Source organism: Lepidochelys olivacea, assembly GCF_965140295.1.
Source record: "Lepidochelys olivacea isolate rLepOli2 genome assembly, chromosome: 2".
In the NCBI taxonomy this organism is placed as follows: domain Eukaryota; kingdom Metazoa; phylum Chordata; order Testudines; family Cheloniidae; genus Lepidochelys; species Lepidochelys olivacea.
Window position 1 is genome coordinate 621,725 of NC_140412.1, and position 27,791 is coordinate 649,515.

Here is a 27,791-nt window from a genome sequence, read left to right on the forward strand (position 1 = left end):
AGCTACAGCTCACGAAAGCTTATGCTCAAATAAATTGGTTAGTCTCTAAGGTGCCACAAGTCCTCCTTTTCGGATTACTGACAGATATCCAGTACCCTGACCTCAATCCTATCCCTACTATTTAGTGCAATAGCACACAGGGGGCCCAGTGATGGATCAGAGCCCAGTAGTGCTAAGTACTGCACAAACCAAAAGACAGTTTCTGCCCCACAGAGCTCACAATCTAAGGCAGGGGTGGGCAAACTTTTTCGCCCAAGGGCCACAACTGGGTGGGGAAATTGCACGTAGGCGATGAATGTAGGGCTGGGGCAGGGGTGCAGAAGGAAGTGCGGGGTGTGGGAGGGGGTGTGGTGTGCAGAAAGGGGCTCAGGGCAAGGGGTTGGGGCGAGGAGGGGTCCAAGGTGTACGAGGGGGCTCAGGGCAGGGGATTGGGGTGTGGAAGGGTGCGGAGTGCAGCAGGGGACTCAGGGTAGGGGGTTGAGGTGCAGGAGGGGTGCGGCTGGGCGCTCAGGGCAGGGGGTTGAGGGCTCAGGAGAGGTGTGGCAGGGGATTGCAGTTCGGACTCCGGCCCGAAGCCACTTACCTGGAGCAGTTCTGGGGTGGCAACAGCACGCAGCAGGGCTAAGACAGGCTCCCTGCCTGCCCTGGCCCCACGCCACTCCTGGAAGCAGCCAGCACCACGTCCCTGCAGCCCCTGGGGGAGGCAGGGACAGAGAGCTCCGCGCACTGCCCTCATCTGTGGGTATCTCCCCCAAAGCTCCCATTGGCCACGGTTCCCCTGTCCCCGCCCCAGGCATCGCAGGGACATGGTGCCGGCCGCTTCCAGGAGCGGCGTGCAGCACCACAGGGGTGGCAATCCCGCGGGCCGGATCCAAAGCCCTGAGGGGCCAGATCCAGCCAGCAGGCTGTAGTTTGCCCACCCCTGGTCTAAGGCTATGTCTACACTACACAACCTATGGCAGCGTAGCCCTGAGCACAGGTGCAGCAAATGCTAACAAAAAGACTACTGCCAGTACAGGAACGCCATCTCCCTGAATGAGATTAGCTACGCCCACAGAAATTCTCGTCCCTTGGCATTGTAGCATGTACACCAGGGGTTTGGTCAGCATAGCTCCGTGGCTAGGGGTTGTGGGTTTTTCACACCTCTGATTGACATAGCTATGCCAGCATATGCTTTGGGTGTATGGCAAAGCCTTGCTCCGTTTGCACTTTAATCATGGGTTGGGTGAGTCTCCAGCTCAAGCTTTGGCTAACAGTATTTGATTATTTGCATCAGGAAGCTGTAAAAGCAACCCCTGAAAGGAGTGGATACTGACTCCTGCTATAGGACCTTAGCCTTTGCTAACCCCAAGTTGCGTGGCCCCCAGCTCTCTCCTGTGTCAGACCTTTATCACAGGTGGTCTCACTGAAGGGTCTGTGGGGAGCAAGAGAGATCCCCAGCTCCCTGTGGGTTGGAGCCATGACCAGCCCCTTGAATGCCTCCTGTTGTCACATACCACGTTAGAGTAACTGACACCCCATTCCCAATAGAGTGGGGAGGGAGGGACGGAGGGCTCTAGGCATGTAACAGCCTATTAGGGAGGGACAGGGAGCCAGCTGTCCTCCTGCTATCACACACACAGACACTTTCAGCCAACCTCAGACTCAGGCAGCAGCTTCCAGCCACACATAAGGGGCTTGATGAGTTTGTAAATATCCTCCTCAGGGAGTAAGGCTATCATAGGTGCCCAGTGAGCCAAAAACAAGCTGCAAAGGAGCCTGGGAGCCCCTAGCAGCATCACCAAAGCTAGATGCTCAGGCACCTCCAGGGCTGACAAAGGCCAAGGCCAACGTGCATCAGAGGAACAACTGAGTCACAAAGACCACCAGGGCCATCTCAACTTCTACCCACAGGCACCCTTTCATCCACAGAGCCACTTCAGAGCTCCCCTCTCACACTCAGTCTGTGGGGAGGGTGCCCACATCGGCCCTTTGTTACTCGGGCTTCCTGACTTACTTGCTTTCTATAATTCCCCAACCCTGCCCCTCTGGCTACCTGCATTAATGTCAGTAAAGCCCTTAGGATTAAAAGCAACTGGGCTCTAGGGTTTGGGACAATGCCCTCAGGATCTGATGGAGGCCAGACTGGGAAGCCACAGACTCAAAAGGGGATGCTTGGAATTTTGAAAGTGTTCCCCAGTACCCTCCATTTCCCACAGAGAGCCCCCAACCCAGCTCAGCCCCCTCCACTGGTCACTCATTCAACCAGATCCGGTGGAAAATGAACAAGGAGAAAGGGACAGTGAATAAAAGGATAAGACTAGCTCTTTGAACTGACAATGAATGAAGCAGCTTCCCAGCAACAACAAAATCCCCAGGGCAGGCCCTGAAAAGCCAGCCATTCTCAAGATAGGATTAAGCACCAGAACAGTCAGCCACAGACAGCACAGCGGGCAGTCCCTTCACCACAAAGGGACAGTCCCTAAATGAGTCCACCAGTGTGTGACTATGCCAGCACTTGCTGGTTCCCAGCAAGAGGCACATTAGAGGTAGGTGCATTGGTCTGACGTGGGACAGCAGGAGGAGGGGGAAGGATACAGTGCTAGCTCGACTCATTGGTGTGATGCAGTATGGCAAGGGTTGGGGGGAAGCGAGGATACAGAGCTAAATGGTTACAAACTGCTGGGGGTCAGTCTGACAGCCAATGGGGCAACAGAAAACTGGAGCCACAGAGCCAGGATGGCATGGCCAGAGCTGAGTGCCCTTCCTCAAATCACATAGTAACAGGACTCTAAGCCAGTCCTTGCTGTGCCCTCCCCCATCCCTTGGATCTGAATGTAACTTATTCACGTATAGCCAAGGAGAGGGAGGATGCGGAGGACTTTGACCACTGAGTTACAGGTCCCTAGAACTCTCTCTCTCTCTGGAAGAGAGTGGGGAGAATATGAGTGTCTTCCCAGTTCGGCTTCATGATTCTCCCTTTTTTGAATCAGTTCTCAAAAACACTGCAGATGAGGCTGAAGGAGGCCTGTTCTGTCCGAGGCTATAGCACTAGCTGCCCTTCCGCCTCCCCTGCCTGATCGCTTCCGGAAACACGGGAACAGAGTGGGTCCCTGTCCCAGGTTACAGATCTGTGATTTGGGAGGTTACCATATGGTGTCTGACCCTCATATGCGCTGCTGAATTTGCCCATTTCAAACTTCAGTAACCAGTCCAGCCCCCTCATTGGGTACAGCAGCCTAATCCAGGGAGAGAGCCCCCCAGCTCAGAGGGGACTTTGTTCCCTAACACTCAAGGGTTCAGTAGCCCACTGCTTTTATCCCTCCACTTTCATCTAATTGACAGTCCCCACCCCCTTCTACCTGCACACAGTGAAGAGAGGTTTCCGAGTAGCAGCCATGTTAGTCTGTATTCGCAAAAAGAACAGGAGGACTTGTGGCACCTTAGAGACTAACAAATTTATTTGAGCATAAGCTTTTGTGAGCTACAGCTCACTTCATTGGAGAGCCATCCCTAGGCCGGGAGGGGGAAGGGCACGAGGAATCCCCAGTCCCCTTTCCAATTCTGCATGGGAGAATGACGCTCATTGTTCTGCAACACAGAGAGCTCCAGGGAAACAGGTTTCACAGCCCGGACCCCTTCTAGCAGACAGCGGGGACCATGTGGGGAGGCATGTCAAGTGCCATCAGCTTGGGGTGACATTTGCCTCCTGAGTTAAGTGGGTTTGGAGTCAAACCCATGGCATGCTTCGTCCTTGAACCCCCATGAGAGGGGACTCCCAACTGGAGCAGAGCAGCAAGGGAGACATTCTGCTGCCTCACAGCATTTCAAAGACTCCCTGAGCCAGAGCAGCTGCAGAAGCCATGATTAAGATGGAGCTCTCTATATGGGGCAACCTCCGAGACGGAGGTGGAATGTGTAGGAGATAACCAGTATGACCGCTAGAGACCTGTGTATGACCTGCATTGTAAACAAGTTCTTTACAACTTACAGGAGAATAGTGCCAGGCCCAAGGGGTTCAAAGAGCTACTGTCAAAGTCGACTGAGCTCTGCCCTTCAGAGTGAGGAGACTCCCGGGCTCCACCAGCCACAAAGAAGCTCTTGGTTCTCTCCCCCCTTTCGTATTAAATAATACTTCATCACCTCAATGTGACCCAAAGGCTGCACTGTGAATGAGGCCCAGAGGTATATCGGGCTCTGCTCAGCAGTACACAACATCTGGGCTCTCTCAGAAACCAAATCAACAGGCACTGTTTTTCCAGATCCCAGTTCTGCAAACCTCTCCCCTGCCTGGGATCAGAATAACAAGGCAGACTCTGTCCTGTTTACAGCTCATCAGCCTTAGGAGAATCTTCAGGCCAAGCTCTGCCAATGAAGCTCCACTGACTTCAGCATGACAACACACCCGTAACTAAGGGCAGGATTAGATCCTCTAGCTAGAACATAATTAACAGTTCTGCTGCATTGCTATTCATGAGCCAGAACAGAGCTCAGCTCCCCAACCAATTACTGGGCCGGACTGGCTACACAGGTTTCAGAGTAACAGCCGTGTTAGTCTGTATTCGCAAAAAGAAAAGGAGTACTTGTGGCAACTTAGAGACTAACCAATTTATATAAATTGGTTAGTCTCTAAGGTGCCACAAGTACTCTTCTTCTACTGGCTACACAGTGCTCCAAGAGAGAGCACCCAGTGCCCCGCACCATCACTGGGCCAGACCAGGCTGGCTGCACAGAGCTCATAGGAGCAACGTAGCAGAACTGTATATTTGTCACTGAAGTGAAGGGGGAGGCTCAGACAACAGCCGGGTGCTTGGCAGTAAGATGTCACACAAGTGGCTCCTCCTCAAGGAGCTCACAGAGATTATTGTCCACTCCTCTATTTCTGTGTAGATGTGGACCTTTGTATGTTGCAAGTTTGCCTCAAACACACGGCATAAAATCTGCTGGGTGTGCCCCGTGGCCAAGTCAACAGTACTGCAAAACCTGCACTTCTGCCTTCCCAGCCTGTGGGACTACGGGGCCAAGCATGATGCCACATCGACAGAGGAAGCAGACAGTAGGAACTGTCTCTTTCTGGACTACGTAGGTGGAATCCTCTTGCTTGGGGAAGGCAGGCTGCATTGGTGACACCCAGCAGGGCTGGGAGCAGACACTGTAAAGCACACACAAGATCAGATCATCCCTAAAAGGTTCTCCCTGTCCTGCCCATTTCTCCCCTCCAAGCAACCGTGCTCAGAGCCAGCTCCTTGCACACTCAGACCATGAAGTCAAGGAGGACCCTAGAACGTTTGGGACTCAGCCAGCCAGCCCCTGCAGGCTACATAATCTGCCTCAACAAATTTCAGAGTGGTAGCCATGTTAGTCTCTATCAGCAAAAACAACAAGGAGTCTTTGTGGCACCTTAGAGACTAACAAATTTATTTGGGCACAAGCTATCGTGGGCTAAAACCCACTTCATCAGATGCAAAGTAACAGTCCAGGTTCTAGCAGTGACCCATCCTCCTGCCGACACAAACTAATGATCAGGGAGAGTCGAGCTTAAGTACCACACTACTTCAAATGCCAATACATATACACATACACACACACACACATCCCGGCATTGAGAGAGGAATCCCAAACAAAGTGCACTCCCAAGCCAGTACCCCTTCGCTTTCACCCACTGCTGTGGTTTGTCTTAGCCCAGCCCCTCCTGCTACAGTGGGAGAGATGGGGATGCTTTGCCCTGCTCTAGGGCTGCCTGTCAGAGTATTGCACAGGTTTTCCAGCCATTAAATTCAACCCTCGAGAAGGCAGGTGTAACACATAGGATCACCTGGCACTGAAAATGCTAATGCAATTCTGGAACGCATAACACAGGGATCTCAAGTAGGAGTAGAGAGGTTGTATTACCTCTGTATTTGGCACCAGTGAGACCGCTGCTGGAATATTGTGTCCAGCTCTAGTGCCCACCTTTCAAGAAGGATGTTCTTGAGTAAGTAGAGAGGGGCCAGAGAAGAGCCACAAGAATGATTAAAAAACGGGCTTTATAGTGAGAGACTCACGGAATTCAAAAATGATTAGAAAAATGATTAGAAAAAAAAAATGATTAGAAAACGGGCTTTATAGTGAGAGACTCACGGAATTCAATCTATTTAGCATAACAAAGAGAAGGTTAAAGAGCACCTTGATCACAGTCTATAAGTACCTACATGGAGAACAAATATTTGATATTGGACCCTTCAGTCTAGCAATGGCTAGAAGTGGAACTGAGACAAAGTCAGAGTGGAAATAAGACGTAAATTTCTAATAGTGAGGGTAATTAACCATTGGGGCAACTTACCAAGGGTTGTGATGGATTCTCCATCATCAGCATTTTTAAATCAAGATTGATTGAATGTTTTCCTACAAAATATGCTCTAGTTCAACCAAGAATGATTTTGGTGAAGTTCTATGGTCTGTGTTATGCAAGAGGTCAGATTAGAGTATCACAGTGGTCCATCCTGGCTTTATAATCTATGAAATGCAACTCCCTCTGAACAGCAGCTGTTCAGACAGGGATCTCTCACCTGGTGCCAAAATGTCGCATCCTCTGTTGTTGGGATACAGCAGCTGCTTAACAGCTACATAGTAACACTACAAAACAGTTTAGAAGAGTGAAAGGGCAGATGGAATATCTAATTGAAATGGCAGAGGGAGTTCAGAAGTAGGATGGAATTACCCAAACTGAGATTTTGTCAAGACAATGGGGTTAGTTAGCACACCTACTCCTGTGAGAAAGTCCAAAGGACCATGAACAACTATGAGAGATCACAATGTCAGTTTTAAGTCCCATTTGAAAGACTTCTCCAGCATCACAGCACCCCTAGCACAGGATTGGCGCATGGGGTCAGTTCTGAGTTCATTTCCTCTGGGGCACCTGGCATTGGCCATTGTCAGAAGACAGAATGCTGGGCTAGATGGACCTTTGGTCTGACCCAGTATGGCCGTTCGTATGAATCAGATGGCAGAGCATCCCCTAGTCAGCTCCCCACCCCAATCCCTGTAGTATCTGATGTCCCTTGGAGGTCCGCCCCCATCATAACATTAATCAGACCCAACCAGTCTTGCTTAGATAACAAGATCCCCGCACAAGGGGGTGCAGATCCAGGGTGGGGGAGATGCTAGGCCAGCGAGAGGACAACTAAACCGGTAACAAAGGCAGTAGCTCAGTGACAGAGCCCTGAGCAGAAACGGATGATACTCTGCAGCAACAAAACCACATGCACAGCAGCACTCACCAGAACCTAGGGCTGCAGTGAGGAGAGCAAAGGTAGGACACACTCACCAGCGCTGCAGCACACGGACCAAGACAAAAGCAGACTAGGCTCCAAGCACGCACACACACCAGAGTACAAAACCCCAAAACCAATGGGAGGGGTATGTGCACATGGGCTGAGAGCAGAGGAGTACCCATACACCTGTGGGCTGACTGCTCCTTGGCAGCAGTGACATAGCCCCCTGTAATGCAGATCAGCCGGATTTCCTGCTATTTAACCCCACATATCAGGCCCTAAGGAATGTGTTTCAAATACATGAAAATACTTAAATGCCAGGAAAACATTCCAGCTAAGACATGAAGCAAGCAGTCTCGGAGCCCAAGGCTCTCCAGCTGATTCTTCACAGGCACCTCAGCAGGAAACTGGGAATTTAGCCCCCCTCTGGGGTGGAATGCAGCAGCTGTTTCACAGCTAACTGCAACATTACACAAGAGTTTAGAGCAGAAGCAAAGTGGATTTCCAGGTCCAGATTAAAGTTCAAGGGAATTTAGGTTGTGAAAAGAAAAGCTGAGCTAAAATTTGGCCAGGACACCAGGGCTAACACTTCACTCCTGCAAAGTACTGTGGGATTGTTACTGACCACAACTGCTCAGGGCCTCAATTTAAATCTCATGTGAGAGACAGTAGCATCAGCAGCACAGTACCCCCTAGCGCCACGCTGGGGCATTACGGTCAGCACTGAGTAAAGACAGCCCCTACTGCCACTCCACGGAGCACAGCACCCCTCGAGCACCACACTGGGGCACGGGTCTGTCACGGACTCAGAGGGAAGAGTGCCAGCTGAGGCACCGCCATTTCTTGCTGCTGCTGCACCCTGCAGGGTGGATAAAAATCAATGATTTAAAAAAAAAAAAAACCTGATTTTTTTATTTAAATTGGATTTTTGAGGAGAAACCTAAGGATAGTTTTAATCAAGATATCTTTGAGCTATAATGTATCTCATCATGGAATAGGGATTATAAATTCTAATTCTACAGTATGAGACAATATAGTCATGTAATCTTTAAGAAAAACGTTGTAAAGTGAGCTCCAATAGTTCATGGATGAGGGACCCGATCTCATGGGGCTCCAGGGGCTTCTGTATAGATTATTTAGGTTAATTTTTCTATCTACCCAATGGGACTCAGTGTTCAGTCTAGAAGATACCATCAGAGATGCTTAGTTTTGCAGTTCTCAAACTGTGGATTTGTGTCTCCAGAGGTAACATGCTTGTTAACAGCAAAAATGTTTTAAATAAATAAATAAATAAAGAGGTGAGAAATAACAGACCTCAACCCTATTGTCCCTCTGCAAATTTGTGTACACAGAGTCAATCCCTTACCTCTCTCTAAAAGTGCAAAGTTTCAAAAAGTTCAATGAATAGAAGATTGTTGGGGGCGGAATAGATCTGGACAAGGAGAAGAAATCTGGAGATAAATGTGAGAAGGGAGGGACAGGCACTAGAAACAAAAGTGAAGCTGTTTGAGCAGCATATTCCAGAAGTCTTGAGGTCTTTCTGAGTGTAGACTTCATTGATTTGAGACCTACCATACTATTTCCCCTAGAAGGGAAAACCTAGAATGGCAGCAGTCCATAAGAGAGACCCAATTTGGGTCTCATCTATCTCTGAGTTGCGAAGAGTATGTATTAAGGTTATAACAACCAATAAGAATGCACTTTTATGCATTCCATGATTAAATCGAGTCTTCCTGACTAGTGATTTAAATCAAATCCACCCTGGCACCCTGAACATTTGCTGGAGATCTCCCATCCAAGTACTGCCCAGGCCTGAACCTGCTTAGCTTGAGAGATGAGTCTAGATCAGTGGTTCCTAAACTTGTTCCGCCACTTGTGCGGGGAAAGCCCTGGGCGGACCGGTTTACCTACCTGCCGTGTCCGCAGGTTCAGCCGATCACGCGCTGCTTCCAGCGGCTCCCATTGGCCTGAAGCAGCGAACCGCACGGCCGAACCTGCAGACAAAGCAGATAAACAAACTGGCCCGGCCCACCAGGGACTTTTCCTGCACAAGCGGCGGAACAAATGTGGGAACCACTGGTCTAGATCATAGCAGAGGGTGGACCACAGCTGACAAAGCAAAAATTTACAAAAAAGTCCAAGAAATATCCAGATCTCCGCTTCTTGTTGCTTATCTGCTCTACCACAGAGAGATATAGCTGTAGCTCACGAAAGCTTATGCTCAAATAAATTTGTTAGTCTCTAAGGTGCCACAAGTCCTCCTGTTCTTTTTGCAGATACAGACTAACACGGCTGCTACTCTGAAACCTGCTCTATCACACACACCCTTCCCCTCAATGATGCCAGCCACGAAGGTCCATGTGTCAACTGCTCTCACAAATATCCTCATGCTTTCTTCCATGCCATCCTTATGTATGGAAGGCCCTTCCTGCACTGATCCGTCAGGTTACTACTCCCTCCTTCCAAATCCTCTCCAAATCTACTTCTGCCAGGACTCCTACAAGGAATCAGCCATTAACAACAGGCCAGCTGAGCAGTCACGAATACGCAATTATTTGCTTGAACTATACCAAAACAACTGTCAGTGACTGAGAACCCTCAAGTTATGCAATAGCTACTCACACACACACTTGGTGCATCTTGTTTGCAATTGGATTACAGCTTCTTCAGGGCAGAGGTCACATCATCCTATGTGTTTGTGCAGCACCCAGCACCACGAGGTGCCATTCCTCATGGGGGGCCTTTGCAAGGCACCACAATACAAATACCAAATAAGATCTACCTCTGAAAGGAAGAAATGGGCTGAGAATGTGAGAATGACAGGATAGTTGGGAGTCAATGACCCCACGCAGCCTGAACTTAGCACAACAAGGAGTGCGGCATTCAGAGAGTGCAGTAACACAAGGCGTTAGAATGCAGCGAAGCAAATTTGGGGGAATGAAGAAATCTCATGGGGGCCCTGGGAAGAAGAGTTAAAATCCCCCTGAGTGGGAGGAAGCAGTGGGGGCTCCTCAGACACCATTAGGCACAAACGATTCCTCTGAAAATGAAGAACGCAGAGAATAGGAAGGTGGATTGTAAGGGACTAGCTCAGAGACATGGCTAAAATGCCCTGAAGCCAAATGGAAGAGGGAGAGGTAACAAAGCTTCACAGGATCTACAGATGGACAAGGCCCATAGATCACCTAGTTCATCTTCCTCCCCACATAGGACGGTCCAGCTATCATTACCTCTCACTACGCTGCTCCCTATATTTATCAATGTCATGGTTCAAGGAGACACAGCCAGATACATCTGCAAAAAGCAGCATGAATTACTACAGTCAAGTGGAGTAAGGAGGGATTATATAAACAAAGCACAGAGAAGTAGGTCCAGCAATCAGAGGGGAAGGGACCCAACCGTTTCTAGAGCCCCTGAGATACTGAGTAAGTCACAGTCTGGCTAGCAGGTAAAGGAGGGAGATTCTGTGAGAATAACTATCACTAAGGAGCTGACAAGGGGATCCTCAAATATATAAAGATGTAGCAGGCAGCTGGTCCAGGGCTGCCTGTACCTCAGCGGGTGCAGGAAGTTAGCTAGTGAAATTACTGAGAGGAGAGATTCAGCGGGTGCAATAAAAGCCCCAACTGGTCCCTGAAAAAGGACTGAACAGAACCTAACTAGTCTTTCCCATCTCTCTGCCTCCACCCTTCCTTGCTTTGTACAGGGCCCAGATAATGGGCAAGCACAGCATGAAGGCCACCCTGGGCAGAGAGAGATTTCTGCCATTCAGTCCAATGTAACTGAGTACACAGCAGCCTGCATAGCTTTGTGGTCCTGCTGCTCCCAGCCCGCCTCTACTGTTACACTAATTTGGGCTTTGTCCTAGAATGAGTACTCCTTGGTGTATCCCATGTGTCTGTACACTGCCCAACACACTGATATTGACTCTGGCCTCAGAACCCCCACAGATGGGGGTATCAATCCACATTTCATATATTCATTTTCATATAGTTTAAGGCCATAAAGGATCATTATAATAATCTAGTCTTGATATGAAGACATCAAGAGATGGAGAATTCACCACTTCCATAATTCTGAGGCCAGAAGGGGTCATTGTGATCATCTAGCCTGATCTCCCTATAACACAGGCCGTAGAACTTCCCCTAAATAATTCCCAGAGCATGCCTTTTAGAAAAAGCATCCAATCCCGATTTAAAAATTGTCAGTAATGGAAAATATACCATGACCCTTGGTAAATTGTTCCATGGGTTAGTTACCGTCACCGATACAAATTTACACCTTATTTCCAGTCTGAATTTGTCTGGCTTCAACTTCCAGCCATTGGATCATGTTAGACCTTTCTCTGCTAGACTGAGGGGGCTATTAAATATTGGTTCTCCATGTAGGTAGACTGTAATCAAGTCACCCCTTAACCTGCTCTTTGTTAGCTGAATAGGTTGAGCTTCACTTGGTAGTTTGTTGCAATGGTTAATTAACCGCACTGTTAGGCACAGACTTTAAATTTGAATTTTCTTGCTTTAAGTTGCAGTCATTGGTTCTTGTTATGTCTCTCTCCACTGAATAGAAGAGCACCTGTCATTTTCCTCCTCTCAAGGTTCTTATACACTATAATCAAAAAAAAATTATATGGCTTGATAAACTATAATAGATTGAAAGAAAAGGAGTACTTGTGGCACCTTAGAGACTAACCAATTTATTTGAGCATGGGCTTTAGTGAGCTACAGCTCACTTCATCGGATGCATACCGTGGAAACTGCAGCAGACTTTATATACACACAGAGAATATGAAACAATACCTCCTCCCACCCCACTGTCCTGCTGGTAATAGCTTATCTAAAGTGATCATCAAGTTGGGCCATTTCCAGCACAAATCCAGGTTTTCTCACCCTCCACCCCCCCACACAAATTCACTCTCCTGCTGGTGATAGCCCATCCAAAGTGACAACTCTCTACACAGAGCATCCAATGAAGTGAGCTGTAGCTCACGAAAGCTCATGCTCAAATAAATTGGTTAGTCTCTAAGGTGCCACAAGTACTCCTTTTCTTTTTGCGAATACAGACTAACACGGCTGTTACTCTGAAACCTATAATAGATTGAGCTCTTTCAGTCTCTCACTATGAGGCATTTTCGTCAGCCCTCAACTCATTTGTGTGTCTTTTCTCCAATTTTTCAACTTCCTTTTTTAAAATGTGGACACCAGAACTGGACACAGTATTCCAATATTGGTCTCAACAATACTGTATTGAGATTTAAAATCACCACCCCACTCCTACTCCCCTGTTTATATATCCAAGGATCATATTAGCTTTTTCTACCCCAGGATCACAGGGGGAGCTCAGTGGAGTTGCTTGTTCACTGTTATCCCTGAAATCTTGGTCAGAGTCACTACTGTCCAGGATTTGACAAAAGGGAAAGCTGTGGCAGAGGGGAAGGGATGAGTTGAGTGAGGAAACCAGCTGCTCAGCCTCAGACAGGACCACTACAGCAGCAGCTGCCCCAGCTACACCTAACTTTAGAGCAACACAGGCTATGTTGAAATACAAAGGTTGTGCCAATTTAACTAAACTGATTCCTAACACATTCAAGCACCAATCAAACAAAAGCAGTTTCTAAGCTGAATTTGTTAAATTACTGGTTTCAGAGTAACAGCCGTGTTAGTCTGTATTCGCAAAAAGAAAAGGAGTACTTGTGGCACCTTAGAGACTAACCAATTTATTTGAGCTCACGAAAGCTCATGCTCAAATAAATTGGTTAGTCTCTAAGGTGCCACAAGTACTCCTTTTCTTTTTGTTAAATTACTGCCACTTGTGTGTTTAGACAAGGCCTGAGATGCAGAGAATTCCACACAAAGACCAAGGGGACCTGCTCATTGCCAACCCTCCTTTCCAAAGGGAAGCAGAGTGCAACAAGGCAGTACAAGAGGCAGGAGGGGAAGAGCTGAAGCCATTGATTAATCTTTGCTGGCTGTCTCCCTCCATACCAGGGAGGGGCTGAGTTAGTGTTGAGAGATTAGAAGGAGCAGCTTTACTCCTCCACAGAAGTAAATAAAAACCCAGAAGCCTCCACCCAGGTCCCAGCAAAATAAAAGCTGATCTTAATTAGCCCAGCAGAGGCCCCGTCTGGCTTTGGGTTTCACACAGCTGGGCTCAGAGCTGCAGGAGCCCAGCCCCTGGACAAAGGAGGTACCTCCTGCCCCAGGCCAACTGCAGTGAAGCAGGAGGGAACTCTACAATCAACAACTCCCACCTACCAGGAAAGGGCCCTGCTACTGATGCAAACAGCAGGGAGCCAGAGCAGGAAGAAATCTATGCAAAGCAGACAGAGCTTGCCAGTGCACCCACAAGCATCATACTAACTTCCCTCCTCCACACTAGGAGCCAGCAACGAGAGCTCTTTGGATCAGCTGCAATCTGGAACCCACAAGGGAGGCACCTTCTGTCCTGGGTCAGTGTCACTCCAGGAGTTTGGGCAGGAAGGAAGTGCTCAAAGGATCTGGACCCCACACGGTGAGAGTCCCCACGGCTACATTCTTTTGTCTCCTGCAATCCTCAGCATGGAATATGAGCAACTTTAGCCTTCGCTTCTCCAGCCACACTTTCCATGGTGAGACCTCAGCTGCCATGTTTAATTTGGATGATTTCCCAAGTCAGACACTACCCATGTCAGCCCTATGTCTCCCACTGCCAGCTCTCCTCCTCCTCAGTCACTCAGCATGGCAGTCATCCTTACACGTCTGTTGTCAAGCTTGGTTCCTTGTCCCAGCTCTTTCCTTCTCTCCATGTAACTAGCCTGCCTGCCCAGGCTTCCATCATCTCCCACCTGCTAGTGCAGCCTCCCATCCTCACATCTCCCATCACTACCCCTCCAAGATGCAGCTACCCTGTAACTTCTCTATTACTTTCAATCCTACGCAATTCCACCCTCCTCCACAGTCCCGCTCTCTCTGCTCCACCCAAGTTTCTTCTGACCTCTCCCCATCAACGCCTTCACCCACCCACTCTAGACTCAATGCCTTCTTTTATGACTCTCCCTACGCATGGAAGAGCCTCTGAATCTCTGTTGACCAAGCTCTCTCCCTGCCCTGTAACAAAACTTTCTTGCTAGACTATGCTCATGTCATTCAGTATTGCATTCACCCGCCATGAACTGGTCAGAGACTGGATTAAATGATCTAAGAGCCCCTCACAACTCTAATGCAAGAATCTGACCTGCTGTGCTTGCAAACTAAGCCCCTAAGTACAGGGACCTGCTATTTGTTCCCCTGCTGTATGCTGCTGTGTATACCGACAGTCCTGCAGAAGTCATCCTACAAAGGCTAAAAAGTGCAGGTGTCCGTGGGAAACAGAGTGCTTCCTTTCCTGGAACTCAGGCACTATGGTGATGGGCACAGGGCAATTATAAAACCCTAAAAAGATTCAGGGGACTAAAGTTATCAGGCCACATAGAACTTAACATTTCAAACTAAGGCTTGATCTTATGTCAGTATAACTACGTCGCTCAGGGGTAGAAAATCCACCCCCCTGAGCGACGTAATTTTACAGACCTAACCCCTGTCTGTAAAAGGAAGGGCTTCTCCCAGCAACATAGCTACCACCTCTCATGGAGGTGAATTAACTATGCAAACGGGAGAAGCTCTCCGGGTCAGCCTAGGTAGCATCTTCACTAAGTGCTACAGCAGCACCAGACCAAGTGCAGCTATGCTGCTGGTTGCTGTAAGTGTAGACAAGCAGAAGAGCCATCAGAAAGAGCTCTGGTAGCGAGTCCCCAGGATAGGACAGCACCACCAGGAGGGACAAATGCTCCCAACACACAAATCAAATCTATCCTTGCAAGCTGCTAGAGCCCAGTCCTGCCGCCACAGAGGAAATGTGGATTTACACATGGTGGGATTCTCCAAGGAGTAGGTAATAAGAGCAGGTGAAATGGAAAAGGTGCTAGGAGGAAGTGAGGTACATTTATTCAGACTTTTACCAAGCGCCCTCCATCCCCGCACCACCCCTAAAGATGAAGTTGCGGAAACTGAACGGGTGACGGGTCAAGCCTGTTCAAAGCAGTCTCAGCCGCAAGAGAAGGCAGAAGTTTGAACCAGACCAAGAGCCTTTCCCACTGACCCCAACATTTGAATGGGCTGGGTTTTTTCAGGAAAATTTCTACAGGGAAATAAAGATGGATTAACTACAACCCCTCCAGCTCCTTATTCCCTGCCCCCATACTCCAATTCCTTCTACTTAGAGTCCATCGATGCCTTCCAGAGCCTCCCTGTTACCTGTAGGCAACCCCAGGGCTACTACAATACCCCTTCCCCCCATTACCAGTACCACCTTGCTATTCCTGCTGCCTTGCCCGGCTCCCCGCTCTGCTGGCCAGCCAAGCGCTCCTCTTTCACCCAGCCCCACAACGGCACAGGCGCTTCCCCCTTTCCAGTGCTCCCCATCACCGGCGCCCCTGCCCCAACCCCAGGGCTTCTGCGGCCACGCCCCCTCCAGCGCCCCCCAGTACCCCTCCCCCGACGGCTCGCCGCCCGCCCCACCCTGGCCCCGCGCCTCCAGCCCCCCCCCAGCGGGCTCCCGCCGCCCCCCCCCCAGCGGGCGCCGACCTTGGGCAGCTCCCGCAGCTGGTTGGCGTCCAGCAGCAGCTCCTCCAGCGAGCGGCTGTAGCGGTAGATCTCCTCGGGCACGGCCTGCAGCGAGCAGTGCCGCCGGTCCAGCGCCTCCACGTGCCGGTTACAGCGCCACAGCGGCGGCATGCAGCGCAGCATCCTGCCGGGGCGGCCGCGGGCCGGGGCGGGAGCCGCTGAGGGGCTGGGGGGGGGCGGAGCCGCTGAGGGGGGGCGGCTCGGGGCCGGGGCGGGAGCCGCTGAGGGGCAGGTGGGGGGGCGCTGAGGGGGGCGGCTCGGGGCGGGAGCCGCTGAGGGGCAGGGCGGGGGGGGTGGCGGCTCGGGGCCGGGGCGGGAGCCGCTGAGGAGCAGGGCGGGGGGGAGCGCTGAGGGGGGGCGGCTCGGGGCCGGGGCGGGAGCCGCTGAGGGGCAAGTCGGGGGGGGGGGCGGCTCGGGGCCGGGGCCGCTCTGGAGGGGCCGGGGGCGCTGAGGGGCGGCTCTGGGAGGAGGAAGGGCCGGGCCGGGCCGGGCCGGGGAAGGGTCCCGACGCTCCGGCTCCGGCTCCTCCTGGGCGGCCCCGGGTCTCAGTGGCCGGGGAGGCGCGAGCTCCGCATGGCCGCCATGTTGGGCCTGGTTCCCTCAGACTCAGGCCGCGGCGGTTCCGACTCCAGCCCGGGTCGCTGCAGCGCTCGGGCCCCGCCGGCTCCTCAGGCCGCAGCCGCTCCGCCCCCGTGATGGGTCCTGGGAGTCCGAGTCCGGTCATCTGGAACTACGGCTCCCAGCATGCGTCGCGGCCGCCCCGCCCCACCCGGAACTACGGCTCCCAGCATGCCCCGCGGCCGCCCCGCCCCTCCCGGAACTACGGCTCCCAGCATACCCCGCGGCCGCCCCGCCCCACCCGGATCTACGGTTCCCAGCATGCCCCGCGGGCTCCCCGCCCCTCCCGGAACTACGGCTCCCAGCATGCTGCGCGTTATTCGTGGCCCGGTGGGAGGACGCTGAACCGGCCCCGTGGGGGGGCGCAAATGTCACCCCTGAAAGCGGGAACCCCGCCCGCCCCCGGCTACTAGCCCCCAGCCCGTCTGCAGCCGCCGGTCCCTCCCCTCCTCCCGCCACCTCCCGCCCCCCCGACTGTCCCTTCCCCACCACCTCCCTCTTCCCGCCCCTCCCCTCCCGCCCCCCCCGACTGTCCCTTCCCCACCACCTCCCACCGACCCTTCCTCCCGCCCCCCCGACTGTCCCTTCCCCACCACCTCCCTCTTCCCGACCCTCCCCTCCCGCCCCCCCCGACTGTCCCTTCCCCACCACCTCCCACCGACCCTTCCTCCCGCCCCCCCGACTGTCCCTTCCCCACCACCTCCCTCTTCCCGACCCTCCCCTCCCGCCCCCCCCCGACTGTCCCTTCCCCACCACCTCCCACCGACCCTTCCTCCCGCCCCCCCCGACTGTCCCTTCCCCACCACCTCCCTCTTCCCGACCCTCCCCTCCCTGCCCAGCGACCCTGCCCCTGCCACCTCCCTCCCGCCACCTTCCTCCCTTCCCCTCCCGCCCCCCCAGACACTCCCTCCCCCCCGCCACCTCCCACCAACCATCCCTCCCCCCAGACCCTCCACCTCCCTCCCACCCCCCCAGACACTCCCTTACCCTCCCGCCCCCACAAACCCTCCTTTCTCCCAGCCGGCCCCTCCCCACCAACCCTCCCCTGCCACCTCCCTGCCCCCCTTTCCCCCAGCCGGCTCTTCCCCACTGACCCTCCTCCCGCCTTCTCCCTCACATTCTTCCCTCCCACAGATTCCCCCTGCCACCTCCATCCCTCCACAGATCCCCCCCCAAACATCCTCCCACCACCTCCCCAGACCCTTCCCCCACAGACCCTCCCCCCACCATCTCCCTGCCACTCCCTCAGACTCTCCTCCCCCATCTCCCTCACACTCTCCCCTCCCCCCACAGTCTCACTCCCTCCACGGACCCTCCTTTCCCCCACCATCCCCCCCTGCCATCTTCCTCCATCCCCCCACCATGTCCCTCCCTCTCTCCCACAAAGATTCCCCACTGTCTCTCTCCCACCCCCCCAAACTCCCCATCTCCCTCCTACCCCCCAGACCCTTCCCGCACCCCCACATTTTCCCATCTCCCTCCATCCCCTCCACAGACCCTCCCGTCTGTCACTATATCCCTCCCTCCCCCACAGACTCCCCCCATCGTCTCCCTCCCCCCACAGACCCTCCTTTCCCCCAACCAGTCCCTCCCCCTCCCCTACACACAGAATCTACCCCCACCAGCTCTGTCCTGCCCACCCCCGGCTCTACCCTCCCACCACCATGTCCCTCCCTCTCTCCCACAGATTCCCCACTGTCTCTCTCTCATCCTCCCACACACACTCCCCATCTCCCTCCTACCCCCAACCCTTCCCGCACCCCCCACATTTTCCCATCTCCCTCTCACCCTCCCCCACAGACTTCCCCCATCATCTCCCTCCCTCCACAGACCCTTCTTTCCCCCACCCAGTCCCTCCCCTACACACAGAATCTCTACCCCTGCCATCTCCCTCCTGCCCCTGAGGCCCTACCCTCCCACCACCGTGTCCCTCCCTCCCCCCCAGGAAGATTTCCCACTCTCTCCCTCCCACACACACCCCTCCCCCTCCCTCCCACACACATTCCCCTCCCCATCTCCCTCCTGCCCCCCACAGACCCTCTCCCCATCTCACTTGTGCTCCCCCTAACACAGACCCTCCACCCCCACTGTCTCCCTACCACCCCCACCACAGACCCTCCCTTTCCCACCCACTGCCGTCTCCCTCCTGCCTCTGCCACAGACCCTTCCTACCCCCAACTTTCTACTTCCCACCCCACAGACCCACCCAATCTCCCTCCTGCCCCCTATAGACCCTCTCCCATTGTCTGCTGCTCCTCTACACACACATCCTCCCCCGTCTCCCTCTTTCTCCCCCACACCCAGACCCTCTCACCTCGTCCCCATTCTTCCCTCCACCACCTCCTTTCCTCCACCCACTCCCTCCCTTGACTGCCTCCCTCACATACCCCCACATGTAGTCCCTCCCCCCACAGGTCTCCTTCCTGCTCGCCACTGTTCCCCATCAGTCTCCAGCACTGCCAGCTTCCTCTGCCGTTTTGAAATCCCAGTAGAACCTCAGCGTTACAGACACCTCAGGAATGGAGGTTGTCCATAACTCTGAAATGTTCCGTAAGTCTGAACAAGAGGTTGTGGACTTCAGCCATATGGGGGCTTGGGGCTGCGGGGGGAGGGGGGAGGGGGTCGGGGCTCGTGCCCAGCAAGAGCATCAGGGCTCAGCCCTTGAGACCTGAGGGGAGCGCTGGGGCTCCACTCCCAGTGTCACCCTCGCGGTGGGCACCAGGGCTCCAGCCCCAGAGGTGGCACTGGAACTAGGGCTCCCCCTGGCTCTCTTCTCGGTTTTAGCCCCAGGTGGGTGGAGCCAAGGCTCGGGGCTTTAGCTACGGGGGGAGTACTGGGGCTGAAACGGGCCCCACTTGTAGCGAAAGCTCTGAGCCCCAGCACCCCCAAGCAGGCGGAAGCAAAGAACAGAGCCGCGGGGCTGAAGCACCACACCCAGCATCCCCCTCGGCCTAAAGCCCGGAGCCCCAGTGCTCCCAAGGGTCAGAAGTCCCAAGCCCCCATTGCTGGAGCCCTGAACCTCGGGCAGTACAGTATTTCCTTTTTTTTTTTTTTTTTTCTTCGTCCACTGCTGCCTGATTGAGGACTTCCAGTTCCACATGGTGTCAGGTTGACCGGTAAGTCTGTAACTCTGCTGTTCGTATCTTTGAGGTTCTACTGTGTTGCCGGCACCCAGTGCCGAGAGGCTGAACAACAGCATGAGTAGGTTCGCTACCCGGTGTGCTACACCCAATAATCACAACGGGGTGGAGAAGCAGAAAAGTTTATTTGAAGCTTCAAAAAGGTACAGGGAGATTTGAATCTCAAATCCTGTACACAGAGCAGGAAGTTACACAGGCTTTTATACATCCTTTTTCCCAGCATACTTATCCAATAGCAAGCTGCCCCAAGTATCCATATAGCCAGCCAATCCAGTTCCCAGCTAGTTCCCTTGTTCTCTGTATCATTTGTTAAGCTATACATAAAGCTGCTTTATTCAGCATTGTTCTTCCATATCTGCCCTGTTTGGCCTTGCTTAGTTTCAGGCAGTCTGACTCCGCAGCATATTGTTGCAGATTCTCAGCATAACTGCTGTGTGTGCCTCCAGGCGGGGGGGCCAAGGACACTTGGGCCTAGTATGCAGAGCTGCTGCGAGTGCCTCCAGGCGGGAGGGGGGGGCCAAGGACACTGGGCCTAGTGCGAGGGGGCTTCATCGACACTCGTGGTCTTCCATCCCCTCGAGTTACCTAGTGGCCATGCCCCGGTGTCCCCAACAACTGTATAGGGCATGGGAAGTAGCCATCTTTCCTGCTGGCAGCCTGATTCCAACCCTTGTGGAAACAAGGGGAGATACATGGTGGCCATCTGTACTAGGAGCAGCCTAGTGGGTATCTTTGTGTATCAAGGGAAACGGAAGATTATCAGAGTCATATTGACTGAGGGCACTTTGTGATTCAAAGCAAAGGGAGATTGGGCCATTTTTGAAAAAGGCCAAACATACCTGGGTAAAAACAATTTTGTAAAAGAAAAATACCACATGAGTCGTGGGAGCCTGTGCAAACCAAGCCCCAGTGTGTAGACGCAGAAGGAGTTTTTCTGTCGCTAGAAGAACACCGCCTCCCCGCTATTCCAGCGGAAGCTCTCTTCCATTGGGATAACGCACTGGGGCTTGGTTTGTTGGCATGGCAGTGTTGCTGCACGTGTTTTTTCACACTCCGACTGAGGTAGCTATACCAATATAACTTAAGTCCAGACCAAAGTTTACACTCAGCTGCACTGTGTCTCCTATTCTCTGTGCTTCCCTGCCGGCAAGGGGCAACCTGAGGGCACCTGGCTTCAGCCTCATGGGGAATGATGGGCACTGCCAGCCATCTTTAGCAGGGGCAGCCTCCCTGTCACCTAATAATCTGTGGTGAAATTGTTCCTACTTTAAGCAGCGGCAACTCAGCATCAGTCCTGTTAAGAACAATGGGAGACAGCCGCCATTTTGAAAAAGGAAGAAACTTCACAACCTTACTCCTGATCACCTGTAGGCCCTGAGCTTTATATTTATTTGAATATATAGGATGGCCAGCCCCAAAGGCTCAAAAATCATGAGTCCAACCACAAAACATCATAAGATTTAAAAAAATACTCGTTTTACTCTTGGATTGTTGAACTCCCACCGCTATTTGCTGCTCCCACCATATGTGGGTCAATGCGTTGCCAATACTCCCAAATTTATTACAGTGATATTGGTTCCTGCTCCAGGATTTTTGCCTCCACAGCCACTTGTTGACCCCAAAGCCCACCAATCAACTCAGTTCTTCCCACAGCTAGCCTCGCTTCTGCTCCTGCTATAGCTCTATGGGTTCATACCCATCCCATCCAAGCACACACATACAGCCCCTGTCCCAGTCCCGGTTTTGCAGTGGGGGAGCAGGGAGGAGAAGCAGAGGAGCTGTCCCATTGCTCATAGGGGGAGAAGGGGAGTAGAGCTGCCCAGTCCTGGTGGAGTCTTTCTGCTTCCTCCCTTCCTGCAGCAGCTCTGACTGGCTGCTCTTCCCCAGGAGGTGGTTCTGCCCCAGTCAGAGGTGAAATTTGTGAAAGTGTTGAAGCTTCTTGTGTCATCGTTCTCACATGGGCTCCAGCCCCAGCCTAAGTTGTGGGAGTTGGCAGCACTGTGTACAATACACCCACCCATTACATTAAAATAACCTAATGGTTTCACTAACAGAAGTCGGTCCAATAAAAGCTATTACCTCACCCACCTTGTGTCTCTAACAGTTGCAAATTCAAGCACTCTAAAGTTAAGAGATGCCATTAGTAAAGTTGCCCATGGAATCTTAACTTGGGCCCATTGGGTGTATATATTATGATACAACATATAATTACATGATCACATACTATATTTCTCACAGGACCTTGCCTCATTCAATACACAAGATGGATTGTGGTCCCTGAATGAACAAATATTCAAAATGTTGTTTTATCCCTGTTGTTCATTGTGTGGCCTCCATTTTTATTTACTGCACACCATTCAAACCGTGCTCTAAAAATTATAAATTTCCTCACGGACTTTTCTATGACATTCAGCTTTGTAGTACTGAAGTGCTTCACAATCATCAGTGAACTAGTGAAGCAAGATCAACATGAGCTCCCAGTGCAATACAATTGGCAAAACGATCTAATGCAATCCTTGGGATGTATAGATTAATAGATTTTAAGGCCAGAATTGAAAATTAACTCATCTAGCCTGACCTCCTGTATAACACAGGCCCTTCGTATAAATAGGGAGAGTAGTTAGTAGGAGTGGTAGACGATTTCCCCTCACAGTACAGTGTTAGTAAGACCAGTACTGGAATACTGTGTCCAGTTCTGGTGTGTACATTTTAAAAAAAAGATTTTGAAAAATTGGAGAGGGTGCAGACAAGAGTCACAAAAATTATTCAAGCTCTGCAGAAGAGAAAGTTACTTAAGTAACTGGAGGGTCTTCAAGATGTGTAGTCCCTATATATATTCAAATGTTGGTGCTTATGTGCTCCACGCACCTGGAATCAGAGAATTCTTGCAAGCAGTGTCCACTGGTCTGCACATGTAGCCTTGCTCTCCTGGTGCTTCCAGCCACAGTTATTAACGGCAGAGTGGACCAACCCCCTCTCCAGTTCCTTCTCTGAAGCAAATCCAGGTATGATCTAAAGCATAGGGAAAAGAGGGTGGGTAGTAGAATGCAGACACAAACTGCACATCTCGAAGAACCTCCAGTTACTATAAGGCAGTGGTTACCAAACTGTAAACCCCTTTCACTAAAATGTCAAGAATCACAAACCCCCTCCTAAAAATGAATATTTCCAGGGATTTTCTCCTTTACCTGAGTATAAATTATAAAAGCAGTGATCTTGGAAATATACAATTTGTTTTTATGACATGCTTATTACACATTATTATTAATCATTACAGTATTTTTATTACATTATGAAAATGACAACACTCTTCCCAGATCTCACTTTCGTAGCTTGTATCACTTTGAATAAGCATGTTATAAGACAAGGCTCCTATGTTTCAACAAGGAGCATCAGATGTGAAACAGTATGAAGGTATTTAAGAAGCCAACTCAAAGAGTTCCTCATACACAAGCATTTGGGTCTTGAGCAGTCCAGGCAAACAACGCATGTTACAACAAAGCTTAAACTTGTTCTTCATAATAATTTTAAAAATACTAGCTGCCTATTTAATTTTAAAAAGAGCAAAAAATATCCACCTCCCTTTCCATTTCTTATAAGGAGTCTTGAAGTTTAAATCTCCTCAGTCTGCTAGATATGCTTGCTTCAATCTGCTTAGCTCTTGGAAGTCCAGGGGCACCAGGCTGCTGGCTCCTTGCCATTAGAGAATTTTCCCCTGAGAACGCCCTGTAACATTTCGCGAACCCCCAGTTTGGGAACCACTGCTATAAGGTAAGTAATAGCACTGCTGCCATTGTGTATTCCATTGCAGGTGACTGACAAGCAGTACTCAAGTAGGAGGAGGGAGCGAAGATACAGAGAGCAAAGCTGTTTGAAGGACCACTGTCCCAAAAGTTGAGTCAGTGAAGGAGCCTTGGACCAGATCACAATCTCTCAAAAACTTGTGTCTGGAACTTCACATAGCTACCCTGCAAATGTCAAGCAGAGGTACTTGAGGCCATGCCACTGAGGCCACTTGTGCCCTGGTAGAGAGAGCCCTTATCCCATGAGAGTGAGGAAGCTGTGACAACTATTAGCAAGGTAGGATACTGTCAGAGATCCATTTAGAGATCCTCTGAGAGGATATCCTCCAATTTGTTCTGCTATGGCAAGAAACAGTCTAGGTGATTTTCTGATTGGTTTTGTCCTTTGTAGGTAAAAATCCAAAGTCCATCGCATGTTGAGGGAATGAAGTCTCCTCTTCTCTTCAGATACTTGGGGTTTCAAGAAAAAATACAGGCAAGTGGATTGACTGGTTTATGTGAAACTCCGAAACTACCTTGGGGGTTACCTTCGATGTACTCATAAAAAAAACCTTTGTCCTTATGGAATACTGTGTACGGCGGAACCACCATTCAGGTTCTGAGTTCGCCTACCCTTCTGGCAGAGGTGGTGGACACAAGGAATAAAGCTTTCATCAATAGGCGAGACATGGAACTTGTAGCTAGTCATTTGAAGGGGAAGGGAAGGCCTTAGTGAGCACCAAAAGTACAAGGTTCAAGGCTCAGTGAGGAGTTGCTTTCCTTACTGGTGAGAAAGTTCTGATCAGGCCTTTTAAGAATCTGCTAGTCAGCAGGCGAGTGAAAATTGAATAACTGTCTGATGGTGGATGGCATACCTTGGACTCATACAGAACTGGGGGAGAGACCAGTCATTTTGAGAGAAGGAAGATATTCCCCTTATTTTGGACTATCTGCTGACTCTGGAGATATGTGTTTCTGCTGTGCCCAGAGGGAGAAATGCTTCTATTTAGATAAGTAGCATTTCCTAATAGAATGGTTTGTACGGCTTCGGAGCAGGAATGTTCTAGGTTTGACTCCCATCTGAAAACCAAGCCATGAGATGAAGTGCTTTGGGGTTGGCTTGATCCTGCCATCCTCCTGGATTGTCTTCTGGAGGAAACACAGATGCCAAGGTGATTGCTTCATTGGGAGATGAAGATGTGATAAATAAAGGGGGGGAGGGGGATATCTCCCTTTGATGGACACCCAGCCAGTGGTAAAATCCCTCTTGGTAGCTGTTCTTTACTTGCTTTACCTGTAAAGGGTTAAAAAGTCCCCCAAGTAAAGAAAAAAAAAGTGGGCACCTGACCAAAAGAGCCAATGGGAAGGTAGAACTTTTAAAAATTGGGAAAGAAACTTTCCCTTTGTCTGTTGTTCTCTGGGCTGGAGGGACAGAGCAGCCATGCTATAAAGCAGCTTAAGGCAGGTATGATCATAAATTATCAAAGTATTTCTTCTTGGCTTGTGGACTCCTCTGTGCTAACCCTAGATGCTTTTGTTTGCTTGTAACCTTTAAGCTGAACCCCCAAGGACGCTATTTTGGGTGCTTGATTTTTGGACTTGCTCTTTTTAAAATTTAACAAAAGCCTAAGTTTCAAATGTATATTCTTTCTTTTTGTTTTCAATAAAATTTACCTTTTTTAAGAACAGGATTGGATTTTCGGTGTCCTAAGAGGTTTGTGCATGTTGTTTGATTAGTTGATAGCCACAGCTAATTTCCTTTGTTTTCTTTCTCAGCTCTTCCCGGGATGGGGGGTGAAAGGACTTGAGGGTACCCCACAGGGAGGAATTCCCAAGTGCTCCTTCCTGGGTTCAAAAGGTTTTTTTTTTTGCATTTGGGTGGTGGCAGCGTTTACCAAGCCAAGGTCAGGGAAAAGGTGTAACCTTGGGAGTTTAATACAAGCCTGGAGTGGCCAATATTAATTTTTAAAATCCTTGTGGGCCCCACTTCTACACTCGGAGTGACAGAGTTGGGAATCAGCCTTGACATGGTGGCAGTGGTGAGATAGTTTTAAACCAGCAGCACAGACCTCAGGAGTTTAAAAGGACATTTTTCCTTTTGGCTGCTTGAAAGCCAGGGAGGTACCCCCCACTTTTTCTTTTATGTGCTACCTGAGGGGGAACAGGCTTGCCAAAGAAGCCAGGGAGTACAACAAGCAGTTTTGTTTTTTTTCTTTTCTAGCTTCGTGGCAACAAAATAGTTAGGCTAAAGTAGGGCAGCCTGTGCATGAGGTTGAGGTCAGGCACCGAAACCTTAGAAAAACCAGTCTTCCCAAAGCAGCATGACATGGAGAAGACAGTCCCAGATCAAGCTCAGGCATCAAGCTCCATGTCGGAAATAAAGGGAGGGGATGGGGGACTGGGAACTTCCCAGGAGGGAAGGGTCAGCCTTCCCCCAACCAAGATCCAAGTGCCAAGATGGAGGGATGCCCTTAATCCAGACCGAGTTCTGACTGCAGAAGACAGGGATTTCTTCCTACAGATGATGTGTTTGGAAGCAGAGGACAAAAGAAAGGTGAAGTGCTTGGAGTTGGAAGTGGAGGAGAGGAAACAGGCGAAGCGCTTGGAAACAGAGTTAGAGCTGAAGCATTTAGAGTTGGAAAGGGCTAAGCTGGGTCCAGCAGTCCTTCTCTAGGTGCCGCTCCCCATTCCAAGAAATTCCCCACCTACAAGGTAGGCGATGATACAGAGGCCTTCCTAGAAAATTTTGAAAGGGCCTGCCTTGGGTACAGCCTCCCTACAGACCAGTATATGGTGGAGCTGAGGCCACAACTCAGTGGGCCCTTAGCAGACGTGGCAGCTGAAATGCCTAAAGAACTCATGAATGAGGAGAAACTTTTTTTTTAAAAAGGCCAGAATTAGAATGGGGCTAACACCCAAGCATGCCCGTCGGCAGTTCAGAGCCCTAAGTTGGAAACCAGACATGGCATTTTCACAACACGCCAACCACATTGTACAAAATTGGGATGCCTGGATATCAGGAGCAAGTGTTAAATCTCTAGAAGATCTGTCTCTCCTGCAAATGGAGCAGTTCTTAGAGAGTGTTCCTGAGGAAATAGAAAGGTACATCCTAGATGGGAAGCCCAAAACTGTAATCGAGGTGGGGGAGATCAGACACAGGGGCAGGAGAGGTGTTGTCAGTGATTAAGGAAACTGTCCCAGTTGTTAGCTGGCAGAGCTCCGCAGCCGAACAAAGGATAGAACCCTTCCCAGGGAGCACAGAGAAATGTGTCTTCGGAGGGAGCCCAGAGGAGGAAACTGCGGAAGGAATAGTGCGGGTAAGGGAACGTCTCCTCACCAGTCACTCAGGGCAGGATGCCCAGGACACTCGGAGAATGGCTGGCTCAGCGTCTGTGCACCCAGGCACTCAGCCTGTGACGCAGGTTTTGAGAAGGAACTGTGTAACTGACCTCTTGGGGAAGAGCCGTCACACAGCTAACTTCTGAGGGACAGAGAAAAGGGTGGCGGAGGGCGCCCAATCCAGGTCCCGGTTTTCAGGATGCTATTTCTGAAAAGGTTTTGGAAGGTAACTGTGTCTCTTTACATCGAGATACAGCTCCAACGGCTGGGACAGCAGAGGAGTTGGGACCAGGACATTGCCAGGGGGTCGTTTGTAAGAACATGAATGGCCCAACTGACAGAGAAGGGGGGTGTCTCCCCCAGGCTGGTGAGACTCAGAGAGCAGTTATGGGAAAAGTTTCAGAGTAGCAGCCGTGTTAGTCTGTATCCACAAAAAGAAAAAGGAGGACTTGTGGCACCTTGACTAACAAATATATTTGAGCATAAGTTTTCGTGAGCTACAGCTCATTTCATCAGATGGATTCAGTGGAAAATACAGTGAGGAGATTTATATACACAGAGAACATGAAACAATGGGTGTTACCATACAGACTGTAACCAGAGTGATCAGGTAAGGTGAGCTATTACCAGCAGGAGAGCGGGGGCTGGGGGACTTTTTGTAGTGATAATCAAGGTGGGCCATTTCCAGCAGTTGACAAGAACGTCTGAGGAACAGTAGGGAAGGGCAGGGGGAATAAACATGGGGAAATAGTTTTACTTTGTGTAATGACCCATCCACTCCCAGTCTTTATTCAAGCCTAAGTTAATTGTATCCAGTTTGCAAATTAATTCCAATTCAGCAGTCTCTCGTTGGAGTCTGTTTCTGAAGTTGTTTTTGTTGAAGAATTGCCACTTTTAGATCTGTAATCGAGTGACCAAAGAGATTGAAGTGTTCTCCGACTGGTTTTTGAATGTTATAATTCTTGACATCTGATTTGTGTCCATTTATTCTTTTGCGTAGAGACTGTCCGGTTTGGCCAATGTACATGGCAGAGGGGCATT

The 27,791-nt window shown here is 50.8% G+C and overlaps 1 protein-coding gene and 1 long non-coding RNA gene across 21 annotated transcripts in view; one reads left to right on the forward strand and one right to left on the reverse strand.

Annotated features, from left to right (window-relative positions):
• The window catches only part of SCRIB (scribble planar cell polarity protein), a 237,931-nt gene extending 221,897 nt beyond the window's left edge, over positions 1-16,034 (reverse strand). For all 20 annotated transcript variants that reach the window (XM_084621786.1, XM_084621778.1, XM_084621790.1 and 17 more), the window contains exon 1: positions 15,833-16,034. In XM_084621786.1, coding sequence (XP_084477912.1) covers positions 15,833-15,994 — 162 coding nt within the window. In that variant the 5' untranslated portion in view covers positions 15,995-16,034. The remainder of the gene's footprint in view (positions 1-15,832) is intronic.
• Positions 16,035-19,554: 3,520 nt separating this feature from the next.
• LOC311517185 lies at positions 19,555-27,225 on the forward strand. Its single transcript, XR_014710624.1, has 3 exons — positions 19,555-19,605; positions 23,441-23,709; positions 23,824-27,225. It is a non-coding gene; the product is annotated as an uncharacterized lncRNA (long non-coding RNA).
• Positions 27,226-27,791: the final 566 nt, after the last annotated feature.